The sequence below is a fragment of the Narcine bancroftii genome, chromosome 3, assembly GCF_036971445.1.
Source record: "Narcine bancroftii isolate sNarBan1 chromosome 3, sNarBan1.hap1, whole genome shotgun sequence".
Lineage (NCBI taxonomy): Eukaryota > Metazoa > Chordata > Chondrichthyes > Torpediniformes > Narcinidae > Narcine > Narcine bancroftii.
The window spans coordinates 79,774,298-79,787,720 of NC_091471.1; the positions used below are offsets into that span (position 1 = coordinate 79,774,298).

Here is a 13,423-nt window from a genome sequence, read left to right on the forward strand (position 1 = left end):
AAATACTATTTAGGATTCAATAAATAGAAATCTCTTTGCTGACAGATTAATAAATCTTTGACATTTTCTGAACAATCATAATCTTATTCAAAAGCAAGTTTTTTTTAAGCTGTTAAGGTTAAGAGAATATGAGAATCAGGCAGGAAAACAGGCCTTTCTCTTCATCTAAAACCCTGCTGCTAGTATGCTCCTATGCTATCAAGCTCCTACCAGATTGACCTGGTTCAGGATGTAGCTGGGAATCCATAGAACATTACAGCACAGAAACAGGGCTCTTCAGCCCCTTGTTTGTGCTGAACCATTTTTTGCCTTGTCTACTGACTAGCCCTCCATATCTCTCCAATCCTTGTACCTGTCCAAATTCTTCTTAAATGTTAAAATTGAGCCCGCATTCAGCTGGAAGCTCGTTCCACACCCCCGTCATTCTCTGTGTTCCCCCTAAACTTTTCCCCTTTCACTCTTAACCCATGTCCTTTGGTTTGTATCTCACCTCCCCTCAGATGAAAAGCCTATCTACATTTGCTCTGCCTCCCCCCCCCCACCTAATCTTCAATGCCTCTATCAAATCACCTCTCATTCTTCTACGCTCCAGGAAACAAAGTCCTAACCTGTTTAACCTTTCCATGCTCAATGGCTCCCAAATTTTCTTGCTTGCCGTCAAATGTTACCACGGCCCACTGATTCTATCTCTTCGAAACTCTTGCAGTTCGACACAACCCTCTGAGTTAATAGCACTCTTTCAGTTCTGCACTGTTGAGAATCCACCATTGGAATTCCTCAATGAATGAAGGCTTAGGTCTTCAGCCCTGAAACACTCTGCTTAAAGCTCTCCATCCTACTCTCCTTCTTTAATAGTTGACGATTTGACCAATTCCTATCCAATATCTCCTGATATGCCTCAGTATTATTGTGATTTTTTAAATCACAGGCTTTCATTGAATATTCTATCTTCTGATGCCATGTATCAATAGATCGAATGTTGATCATGGAAAAAGCAGATCAAACCTTATTTAATCCATTAAAATGATTACACATTCACTTTGAAATAGTTCAGTCCTTTTGGGATGAGGCCAAGGGGAAACTTCCACTGACAAGAGAATGAGACCTACTTGAGCAGGAAGAAGCTGGTGGAAATACACCCACAGATGTGGGGTCTGAAAAAGTGCATTTCTTGGTGTGTTGGGAAGAATTAAATGAGTCGGTTGGCGCTCGTCACGTTGTGCCTAACCGAGTGAGCGAGCTGCTCCCTTGCCCTGCCCCTGTTGTCGGAGCTCGCTTGCTCAGACTGGTTACGTGGGTTTTTCCTCTCTGATTGGGGCAGTCGGTCGGACAGACAGAGAGGCTGGAAGTTCTCTGTGAAGGTTCTCGGTTCCTCTTCCCCGTGGTGTTTTGTCCCCCGTCTCCGGGACCCCGCGGGGAGCTGATCCTCTGTTTCTCTCGCAGGATTTGTGTACATCTGGTGTCTGAAGCGGCCGCTCATTGGAGAGAGGAAACAAATCGCCGAGCAGCAGGGAAGGGGGAGGGAAACGAGCAGTCGCCCCGCGCAGCCTCTCCGGCGGCCGGTCCGGCGAGGGAGCGAGGGAGCCGTGCGTGGGTGAGCTGGAGGGTCCGCCCTAGAGGGGACCGACCGAGCGCAGCCCGCGGGACTGTGGGGGGTGGTGGGGGGGGGGGGGGGGGTGATGGCGCTCCAGGCTCGGGCTCTCTACGATTTCCAGAGTGAGAACGTGGGCGAGATCTCGGTGCGGGAGGATGAGATGCTCACCGTGTACAGCGAGCATGACATCGAGGGCTGGCTGGAGGGAGCCAACAGCCGCGGCGAGCGCGGCCTCTTCCCGGCCTCGTACGTGCAGATTCTGCGGGGCGGCGGGAGCAGCAACGCCGAGCCTCCCGCTTCCCGTTACGCCAACGTGCCCAGCGGCGTCGGCTATGACCCCCCGGCCTCGGCGGTGCCGCCCCAGGCCCAGCCCCCCGGCGGCTTTGCGCTGCCGGCATGTCCCGCCGCCAGCCCCTTCTGCCCGCCGCCTCTGGTGCAGCCGGGGGCAGGAGGAGGAGGCGGCGGCTTCGCGGGGCTGCAGCAACAGCCATCGGGCAGCGGCGACGACGACGACTGGGACGACGACTGGGACGACAGCTCGACGGTGGCGGACGAACCGTTGGCGTCGGCGGGGCCGGGGGGCGGCGGCTGCTCGGATTTCGACGGGTCGGGCCGCTACAAAGTGAGCGTGGGCGCCGGCGGCCGGGCCGCCTCGGGCTCCGTCTCCTCGTCCGCCTCCGCCAAGAGCACGGCCACGGTCGGCAGGAACCTCAACCGCTTCTCCACCTTCGTCAAGTCGGGCGGCGAGGCGTTCATTCTGGGCGAGGCGGCCGGCTTCGTCAAGGACGGCGACAAGATCTGCGTGGTGTTGGGGCCGCACGGCCCCGAGTGGCAGGAGAACCCCTACCCGTTCTCCTGCTCCATCGACGAGCCCACCAAGCAGACCAAGTTCAAAGGGATCAAGAGCTACATCTCCTACCGCCTGGTGCCCAGCCACACCCAGAGCCAGGTCAACCGGCGCTACAAGCACTTCGACTGGCTGTACGGGCGCCTGGTGGAGAAGTTCCCCGTCATCTCGGTGCCCCACATCCCCGAGAAACAAGCCACGGGCCGCTTCGAAGAGGACTTCATCTCCAAGCGCAAGAAGGGGCTGATCCTGTGGATGAACCACATGACGAGCCACCCGGTGCTCGCCCGCTGCGACGTCTTCCAGCACTTCCTCACCTGCAACGACGAGAAGGCCTGGAAGCAGGGCAAGCGCAAAGCCGAGAAGGACGACATGGTGGGCGCCAACTTCTTCCTGACGCTCAGCACCCCGCCCACCCCCCTGGATCTGCAGGAGGTGGAGAGCCGGGTGGACGGGTTCAAGGCGTTCACCAAGAGGATGGACGAGAGCGTGTTCCAGCTCAGCCACACTGCCAACGAGTTTGCCAGGAAGCAGGTGGTCGGTTTCAAGAAGGAGTACCAGAAAGTCGGCACCTCCTTCCGATTGCTCAGCCAAGCTTTCGAGATGGACCAGCAGTCGTTCTCGGTCGGACTTAATCGTGCCATTGCCTTTACTGGAGACGTCTACGACACCATTGGAGAACTTTTTGCAGAACAACCGAAGCAAGATATAGACCCAGTTGTGGACTTGTTAGCTCTTTACCAGGGCCATCTGACCAACTTTCCTGATATCATCCACGTCCAGAAAGGTATCTGTATATTTTTTTCTGGGTTTTTTTTACCAAGAAAGGTAGCATGTTTCATCCTCGCAATTTGCGAGATATCGTAGCCCTTTCACCCGGTTGTAACCTTTGTGAGCGAAGGGCAAGTCTGTCAGATTGATTTGGTGTCTTGAGCCATTCAGGTTAATGCCAACTTTCGGACATAACTTGCATGTCGTCCACCAATGCTCAGGTGTTAGCTTTTTGATTACACTTTGCTTTTGTGGTTTGCATGACTTTAAAATGTCTCCGAAGTCACAGTAAATGGGCATACATGGTGGTGGGGGGGGGGGGGGGTCACATTATTATTTTCCTGTAAAATCTGGAAAAATACCAAATTTAGCCATTTTATCAGTTTTGTTGCACGCTTTCCAAAAGCATTTTCTGAATCTTTCATGGTGTGTGGTCTTGTGAAATGTTTCCTGGTGATTATGCATTCATATTTCGATTTGTGATGTCCTCTATTATAACGATGACACTTTGTATGATGCAACTGTTATGATTTGTATTGTGATGTTTTGGTTTAGAAACACTGTATGTTGATGTATGATGCCCTGGAGTAGTACCAAAATCTTCAGTTCTGTGAAATTTTCTTATTGGATTGTATTCTTCAACTACTTTTTTTTTAGTTTTGTTGTACAGTTCCCCGGGCCCCCATCCCAAAAGCATATGGTTTGAAAACAAAACAATATTCTGACTACTTCTAATCAGGTCCAATAATCCAGCATCCCATTGCACAGGTATCTCGATAGTCTGCCATCTGGCTCATTTACTATTCTGGAATATGAGCCAAATGCATGCGGTGTGTCCATCCAGACCCAGGGGTCCAGAGATCGATCAACCTGATGACTGATGTTTGAGCAGGTGCATGACCACTGCCAGGGTCCACAATGCTTGTCTATTGTCTTAAAGTTGCCAGGTTCATTGGGTAAAATTATTATTCTACTCTTTCATGTGTCTTTAAAAAAAGTGTTGAGATCTTGATAAGATTAACAATCAATAATAGAGAAAGTTTGCCAGCCCAGTACTACCAAAGAACCAAAAGAGTGCTGGTGTATTAGAGTTTTACTGTATTTTAGAATTTGATAACCAATTAACTTCAAAGGACAGGAAGTACCCATGGAAAGAAATGGACTTGAGAATGTGCACTAGCATCAAGGGCAATTTCTTCCCTGGTGTTGTCATGCTTTTCAATGGACCTCTTCGAAAAACCATGCTGCCCTTGTGCCATTTTAACTGAACGTTTTGTCTGTAACAACATACTCTACTGCTTGTTCTCAAGGATCGATTCATTTGTCTAGTTACCATACAAAGATTATCACTGTCTTAAAATGTGATCATAAAATATTTTGGATCAGCACATTTTTTTCCAAGTGGCATACTGATGAAAAAACATTGATTGTTCATTATTCCCTAAGGATGCTGCCTGGCTTGGTGAGTCCCGCCAGGTCTGTTTGTTTGCTCAAGATTCCAGTGTCTGCAGTTCTGTCTGTGTGTGTGTGTTTTTTTTAAGTTAAAGATTTGGAAAGCCAGAGGTTGAGTTGCTGTTTTGAGGTGTTGAAACATCATTAAAATGTCATATTCTGTATCTGATGCCCAGTCACTATTTTTATGAATTCTAAGTATAGGAGATGTTTGGGGGCCTTTTTATTTTCCTAATTGTCTGCTGAAAAATTAGTCTGTTGACTATAAAGTATTGCGTCTAATCTGTCAGGAGGTCCAGGGATTGCTAGGCTGCCAACTTATTAAAACCAGTTCTCAAGTTACGTTACACTGATGTAAAGCTTCTAAAACCAAATTTTAATATATGACTGGAAGGTCTTTAAAACTTATCAGTTATTTTCAGTCGAGAAGTTGCATGCTTTCTCTAATAACATTTGCTTTTCAGACTAGTTAACTACAAGATTTAAGGCAGTTTTATTTTCAATATTATCTTTATGATAAATTTGTCATGCAAATATGTGCCCAAAGTACTTTTGCCTCATTCATTTTTTTTTTTGCTAATCAGATTTGCAATATAAAAATAAACAACTGTTAAAATTATGTGAAGATGCTATTATTGAAACAAGACACAGCGGTCTTAAAGATTTCAGCTGAATTAGATTTGAGAACTGGTTCCATCAAATTTGAAGGCATCGTACTATTGTTAAATTTGTCCGCATTACTTGAGTTACAAGAGTGGCTGCTTTGGGAAATCTAAAATTTGACAAAGTGAGTCATGAGTTGAGCCAGATGTAGGGTTAGATTAGTGTTACTCTATACTCCATTTCCAGGGAATGTTTAAATATAATGTAAAATTTTGTGATTCTTGATCATTAAAATTCACATATTTAAAGAAGCCAGCAAGTGTATAATCTACTTTTTGTTAAACAAATTCTCTGTTTAAACCATAACTGAAATCTGCAAGCTGCTGAGTCAGACTGCTGATGCATCATCTTCTAAACGCTTACACTGTTTTTCAATTTTCATCACTAAGCTGTTGTTGGCTATGTAAAAGATGGGCATCTCTCAGCTACCCTAGTAACATTGTAAGAGTGTTCTCATCCTTTAACCAAAGACAACTTTTTAGGGAAGCATAATGTGGTCTAACTAATAAAACTGCTGTCGTTTGTGGGGCTATGAATTGAAAATGTGCTTAAAATCATTTGGTCTAATATGTTGGGTTTGAAGTTCTGCATTTGGGAAATGTTAGCAGTGTGTTATTCATTTACTCAAATGTTTTAGTTTGGGAGGGGAAGAAAGTCGATTTCACCAGATGGGATGACACTGCTATAAAATCAAAATGGGATTGGAAATAACATCACAATTGGGAACAGATGGCATGGTGAAGAGGGGGAGGGGAAGGTTTGAAATAGTCTGAAGGGAGTCAAGTGTGCACCAGTTACCCAACTGAGAAGTTTTTAATGATTCAGTTATCTAACTTGTGTAACGTTTGCAAGTGCAATCAATTGTACCATTAGTCTAATTGTGAGATGTAAAGCATAATTCAGAAGTGTAATGTTCTTGGAAAACAAACCTATTTACTTATGTTTTGTGTAGTTTAGATGCACTTAAAATCTTAATTCAGACTAGATATTACAAAATTGATACTGGGTTCTTTTACTTATTATAGTCTACAGTTTAAAAAGAAAGCATGCTTTCCAGAAAAAAAAACATTCTCTTCCAGTTGTTCACCATCTAACTGATTTAAAGACGAGCCTTTGGTGATGTTTCTACATGGATTATCTTTACTTCAATAAATTTGTTAAACAAAGAAACTCACAGCATAATAATTGGTGATGTAAATCTTTCAAATTGTTATGCATAGAGATTCATTTCTGGTACCTGTCTGTAAGTAGCTTTTATTTCAATATTTTTCTTTATGCATTTAGATTAATTGATAATTTATCTAAGGTTTCCACTATTGTAGGCATTATCATTTTGAGGATAAGTAAACACAGAGCATAGTTTGCTTTCAGCAAGAATTCAGATGATCAAAATCCAAAGTTTCATCCACACTGCCTATTAAATGCATATTAGGGGAAATAAGCAATATGGTATCTAGGCAACCGACTTGGAGATCTGATTTTCTTCTCCTTTGTGATTTTTTTTGGGATTGGATTTGAGCAAATCTGAAAGTATATATGTTTATCCTTAAAGTTGGTTTATGAAATCAAAACTGAATGCAAACTTCAAGGTTGCTTTAATTTGATATTTTCTATGTAAATAAGCTTAAAAAAAAATGAACCTTGTATGGTCTAGTCCAGCCATTCTCAACGGGGCCCCTACATCTCCCCCACTCCCTGTGGGCCACAGCACATTTAAATAAAGACCTTGTTTTCCTTTCACTTCACATAACAAATGTTTTTTTTTTGCGTAGTACAAAATAAGTCAAAACTTGACTGCCTCTAAGTAAAATGTGTGTTACGAACCCAGAGGACCCCAAAACCCAGCAGCAATAGATATTCACCAAGACAAATGGTTACTTAAAAGCAACTTTTGTTTAATTATCTTTAAACTTTAACTTATCGCTATTGACTTAACTAACCTAACTTAACCCCCTTCTAATTCCAAGTGCACGAGTATGTTCTGTGTGTGTAAGTTCAGAAAAGTTCTTTGGTTCACAGTTCAATCTCACTTCTCATTCTTTCAAGTTCACTGGTTGTAGCCAATTCTTATTATGTGCACAGAATTTAACATTTATAATGTTCACCAGGCTTTGGTGCTTGAAAGGTAAATGGTTACCGCTCAGGAAGGTTCTTGTCAGTTTAGAGAGAGCTTTATTGTTCCAGGACATCCACAACTGATTCCTTTTTAATCAGCCACTCCAGAGTCTTGCTGACGAAACTTGCCCCTTTCAGGGTTCTCCAGATGATAATCTCTTTCAGGTCATAACAAAGTTCCTTTTTGTTTCCCTTATTCCAAGTGAAACATTAGACAGCCAGTCCTCTCCTCTTGCATGAACCACAAGGGCTTTGACCAGGCTGAATTAAGAACTCACAACCTGTCTTCCAAATGGGGTTTTCCACAAGCTTGTGCCCTGTTCCAGTCCCAGCTGCTGTTGCTGACTGTAACACTGTAGGAGTGATCTCTGTGTGTGTCTCTCTGAGAAAAAGCCTGTTTTACTCTCTCTGCTTGCAAAACCACATGACCCTCTTAGAACAGCTCCAGACAATCTGTGGCTTTGACAAGATCTTTCATCTTTTGCCTTTTTGTAAACAACAATCCATGAGTGAAGTCTCTTGGGCACTCTCCAAAGCTTTTGCAAAGACTCCAAGGCCCTGACATGTCTAGCATTAGCAGAGCTCCAGCATTTCAAATAAGATCTGTTTTAAAATGTGTGTGACCTACACTAACAAACCTTTCCCAATTTATCTCCCCAAAGCATATCTATATATTCTGTCACAAGTGGTCCCATATAATTTGAGCCAAAATAAGTTGAGAATGGCTGGTGTAGTCTATAAAGTCAAACAAAGCATTACTAATCAGTTTGTATTCAAATATTCATTATTTGTGACTAATTTGGGACAATTTACATACTAGAGAATTGAATGCTATGTATATGAGGATTCCATATCTTTTTGTGTGTGCTGTTTTTTGAGGAAATGTGGAACTGAAAGAAATGGTTCAGATTTTGCCTGATTTATTTGTGCAAAATTTATTCGGTCTGGTTCCTACATGGCACTTCCCCCCCCCCCCCCCACCCCCAACTCCCACCCATCCCAATCCATTTTATTTACTTCTTTAATGTTCTATGCTTTAGACTTTTCTGACAGTAAATGATCGAGGATAAGGTGTCAATAATATTTATTGTGCTACATTCAAATGCTGTTGCCTGAATCAAAATTGTGAGAACCATTAATGTATCCATCTAAATCTTCCCAATATATTGTCTTATTTTCTATTTCTTTCCCAGCACTTGTGCTTGATAGATCAACTATTTGCTCATTGTCCTGTTTTTCTGCATTCCTTTTTAAAGCTATTCTCAAAAAGTGCCAGCCATCTTTAAGATCTTTTCACTTCTGCCAATTCCTAAGAAGTATGATGTTGAATTTGTACTTATTTTTCTCCCAGATCTGTTCTGCCAGCAGGATAAATTCTGTTATCGTTGTGTAATTTCAGCAGTGTTGGCTTGTGCTTTCCTTTATCATTTTTAAAAATAAATATTTTAATAATCTTTAATATTTTTAATTGTAGTTTTCCTAATTTAACATATAACAACAAACATGGTGGACTCTTGCTAATTCATCTCTGGGTATACTCGTATAGTGGTCTTGGTTACTGTAATAATACAGTAAAACACCATCTCTCTGGAATTCAAACAATTGACAGCCTCAAGCAGTTGGCAAAAAGCAATTTTCTATTCTCTTGATTCCTTTTCTCTCCCATTCTCTTTAAAAAAAAAGTTGTCTATTGTAAAAGGGATTAGTGGATTTTGTGTCAATAGCATTTTTGGTATTTGGTAATTTTTTTTTTCTTTCTGCGTGTATCTTCTTCCATATTTTAAGTAAGTGATGCAGTACTGGTGAATGTTATATTGCACCAGCTTTTCATCCCATTTATAAAGTATATGCTCTGGTACTTTTTCTCCTATTTTATCTAGTTCTATCTTAGTCCAATCCAGTTTTTCTCCCGTCTGGTAAAAATCTGATAAGTACCTTAATTGCGCTGCTCTCTAATAATTTTTGAAGTTTGGTAACTGCAATCCACCTTGATTATACCTCTCTGTTAATTTATCTAGCTCTACCCTCTATATTTTCCCTTTCCATAAGATCTTCCTTGTTATTCTCTTTGGTTCTGCAAAGATTTTCTCTGTTAAGGGAATTGGTAGCATTTGAAATAAGTATTGTACCCATAGGAATACGTTCATTTTAATGTAATTCACTCTCCCTATCAACGTTAGCGGTAATTGACTCCAATTTTCCAAGTCTTCCTGTATTTTCCTTATTAATGGTTGATAATTTAGTTTTTACAAGTGCTTTAGGTTGTTGTCTATCCTGATACATAGGTATTGAATCGCTTGTGATTGCCATTTAAATGGAGATCCTTTTTTGAGTTCTGTATAGTCTGCATTACTCATTGGCATCACTTCGCTTTTATTTATGTTGATCTTAGACCAAGCTATTTCTCCATACTCCTTCAGTTGGTTGTATAACTCTTATTGATTTCTCTGGTTCTGTTAGGTATACTATGATGTCGTCTGCGAATAGACTGATTTTTGTACTCATTCTCCTTTATTTTTATCCCTTTTATTTTATTTTCCTTTCTTATCAGCTCTGCCAATTGTTCTATTGCCAAGGTGAACAGTGAGGGGAACAATGGGCATCCCTGCTTAGTTGATCTGCTTAGTTTGAACTGGCTCGATACATATCCATTCACCACTACTTTTGCCAACGGTCCATTATATAATGACCTAATCCAATTAATATATTTTTCTGGCAGATTAAATTTCTGTAACAGTTTAAATAAGTAGTTCCACTCTACCTTGTCAAAAGCTTTCTTTGCGTCTAACACAACTGTCACTGTTGGTCTTTTATTCCCTTGAGCTGCATGAATTGAATTAATAAATTTACAAACATAGTCCGCTGTTCGTCTTTTCTTGACAAATACAGTTTGGTCTTGTTTTACTATTTTTGGTACACAGTCGGCCAATCTGTTTGCTAATAATTTTGTTATTATAATTTGCTTTTAGTAAGGATATTGGTCTGTATGATGCTGGTGTTAATGGGTCCTTCTCCATCTGTGATTATTGCTGTCTTGCATGATTCTGGTAAGTTTTGTGTTTCTTCCACCTGATTCATTACTTCCAGAAGGGGTGGAATTAATAACTCTTTAAATGTTTTATAAAATTCTATTGGAAATCCATCCTCCCCTGGTGTTTTATTGTTTGGCATCTTTCTTAATATGTCCTGTACTTCTTCTATTTCAAACAGTTTGATCAGTTTGCTTTCATTGATCTCTATTGGGTTGTATGTGATTTGTTTATCCTTTTTCCTTGTCGCCAATACGGTTCTTTTAGCTTGCTCTATTTTAGGTTGCCAGGCCAATATTTTGTTTTTTTCACCCAATTCGTAATACTTTTGCTTTGTTTTCATTATGTTCTTCTCCACCTTGTACGTTTGTAATATTTCGTATTTTATTTTTTTGTCCGCCAACTCTCTTTTTTTCTTTATATCCTCCCTTTTCACTAATTTCTTTTCTGTAATTGCTATCTCCCTTTCCAGCTGTTCTATTTTCCAATTGTATTCCTTTTTCATCTTAGTTACATAATTTATTATCTGCCCTCTGATGAAAGCTTTCATTGCATCCCATAGTATAAATTTATCTTTTACAGATTCTGTGTTTGTCTCAAAGTATGTTTTAATTTAGCATTCAATAAACTCTCTAAATTCCTGCCTTTTGAGTAGCATGGGGTTTAACCTCCATCTATATGTTCTTGGTGGGATTTCCTCCAGTTGTATTGCTAATAGTAGGGGTGAATGATCTGAATGTAGTCTAGCTTTGTACTCCGTTTTCCTGGACAACCAAAACATATCAATCTTTGAGTATGTTGTGCCAATTCGAATAATATGAATATTCTCTCTCTTTTGCATGTTGCATCCTCCATATAGCCATTAGTTTCATTTCTTGCATTAATTTAACCATACATTTGGCTACTTGATTCTTTTTGTTAGCTATCTTTCCAGTTTTATCCAACACTGGATCCAAATTAAGGTTAAAATCCCCTCCTATCAGTATGTTTCCTTGTGTATCTGCAATCTTCAAAAAAATATCTTGCATAAACTCTTGATCTTCATCATTAGGTGCATATATATTGAGCAAATTCCAAAATTCTGAGTATATCTGACACTTTATCATTACATACCTTCCCGCTGGGTCTGCTATTTCTTCCTTTATCTTGATTGGTACATTTTTGTTAACTAGTATGGCTACAGCTCTAGTTTTGAATTATATGATGCTGCCGCTACATATCCTACGCAGTCGCACTTCAATTTGTTATGTTCCACCTCGGTTGGATGCGTTTCCTGTACAAATGCTACATCTATTTTTTCCTTTTTCTGTAATGTTAGTATCCTTTTCCTTTTAATTTGGTTATGTATTCCATTAATGTTTATGGTCATATAATTTAATGTGGCCATTTTATATCTTTGTTTTCACTTCTTTTCTGCCTCCTCAGCACCCCATCCCCTTTCTTCCATTATTGTTGTTTTAAGTTTTCCTTTTTAATCTCAATATATGACAACACACTTAAAACATAAAATACCCCAACAATCCCCACAACCAATAACACTTTAACCCCAAATGAACCCCCCTCCCTTTGGGTTGCCCCTTGTCCCTTGTCGGGCAACCACAACTCCCCTTTCCATTTGGTTTGCGATAATACTAGCAAGTGTCTACTGATTTTGCAGTGACCGTTGTTCTTCCCCCCACCCCTCCCCCACCCCGAGAACACTTTTTCTGTACATATAACAAAGCTCATATTTGGGAGGGGGGGGAAACTATTTATTAACAGTTGAAGGACAAATACGGAATGACTCACGGTACAATGTTTACATACTATTAATTGAAAGCTTATTTAAAGGACAAATTGGGAAGCAGACTGAGACTACCAGAAGGAAGCAGCTTTGAATATGTAATTACAAACACAATGATAATTAAAAGATTTATAAAAAGCGTGTACATTAAGCTGCAAGGCAAGGAAAATGATGAAATGAGGTACAAATCTAAACAAAGGTGGGAAAAGGATTTAAATATAAGGATAAAGAATGAAACATGGGAAAAGTTATGTTCTGGAACTATGAAGAACACAATAAACACAAGACTACGTATGATACAATATAATTGGTTACACAGGCTATGTATCACCCCTCAGAAATTAAAAGAATGGGACCCAACAATATCGGATAGATGCTTTCGCTGTAAACAAGAAATTGGAACAACAATACACGCAATTTGGACATGCTCAAAAGTGACTACTTTTTGGGAAGAGCTAAATAAGATATTAAAACACAAAAAAACATGCCCAAAAAATCCAGAAATTTTTCTTTTAAATAACATAAGAAGAACTAGGTCTCAAATTGGATAGAGCAGAAAAATTATTCATTATGATAGCCTTAGCAGTAGCAAAAAAATGTTTAAAGTCAACTTGGAAAATGGAAGAGAGCCTGAAAATACAACAATGGTACATGGAAATGAATAAGTGTATTCCATTGGAACATATAATTTAAAATACAAAGTTACATTGTTTGAACAAATTTGGGAACCATACATGAAATATAACAGAAAATGCTGGCCTCGAACCTCCACCTCCTAAAATGATAAGAAGATAAACATGTCTTTCATTTTTGTTTTTCTTTTGTATGAAGATGTTGTTTTGTTGTATTTTATATGTTTAAGATTTATTGGTTTTGGAGGGGGAGGGAAAGGGGAGAAAAAAAGGAAAATATCACTGTTTATATTTAATGAGAAATATTTGTACATATTTTGGTTGATATGGTTCATAACGATAATTAAAAAGTTACAAAAAAAGCAGCTGGCAAAAAAAATTGATAAAAATAAATAAATTGAAAGAAATGTGTTTTTTTAAAAAAATGCACACTTTTAAAATTGCAGAAGTTCTCTGAAGTAACACATAAACTCTTGGTGAAGACGGGAGCAAATATTCATTCAGCGGAGTTCTTCGGTCATGCTCTGCTCATAGCAG

General features: G+C 40.2%; 1 protein-coding gene across 5 annotated transcripts in view; it reads left to right on the forward strand.

The window, feature by feature from the left end:
- Positions 1-1,679: 1,679 nt before the first annotated feature.
- snx18a (sorting nexin 18a) overlaps positions 1,680-13,423 on the forward strand; it is a 112,341-nt gene continuing 100,597 nt past the window's right edge. For all 5 annotated transcript variants that reach the window (XM_069924342.1, XM_069924344.1, XM_069924343.1 and 2 more), the window contains exon 1: positions 1,680-3,228. In XM_069924342.1, the coding sequence (XP_069780443.1) occupies positions 1,680-3,228 (1,549 nt within the window). The remainder of the gene's footprint in view (positions 3,229-13,423) is intronic.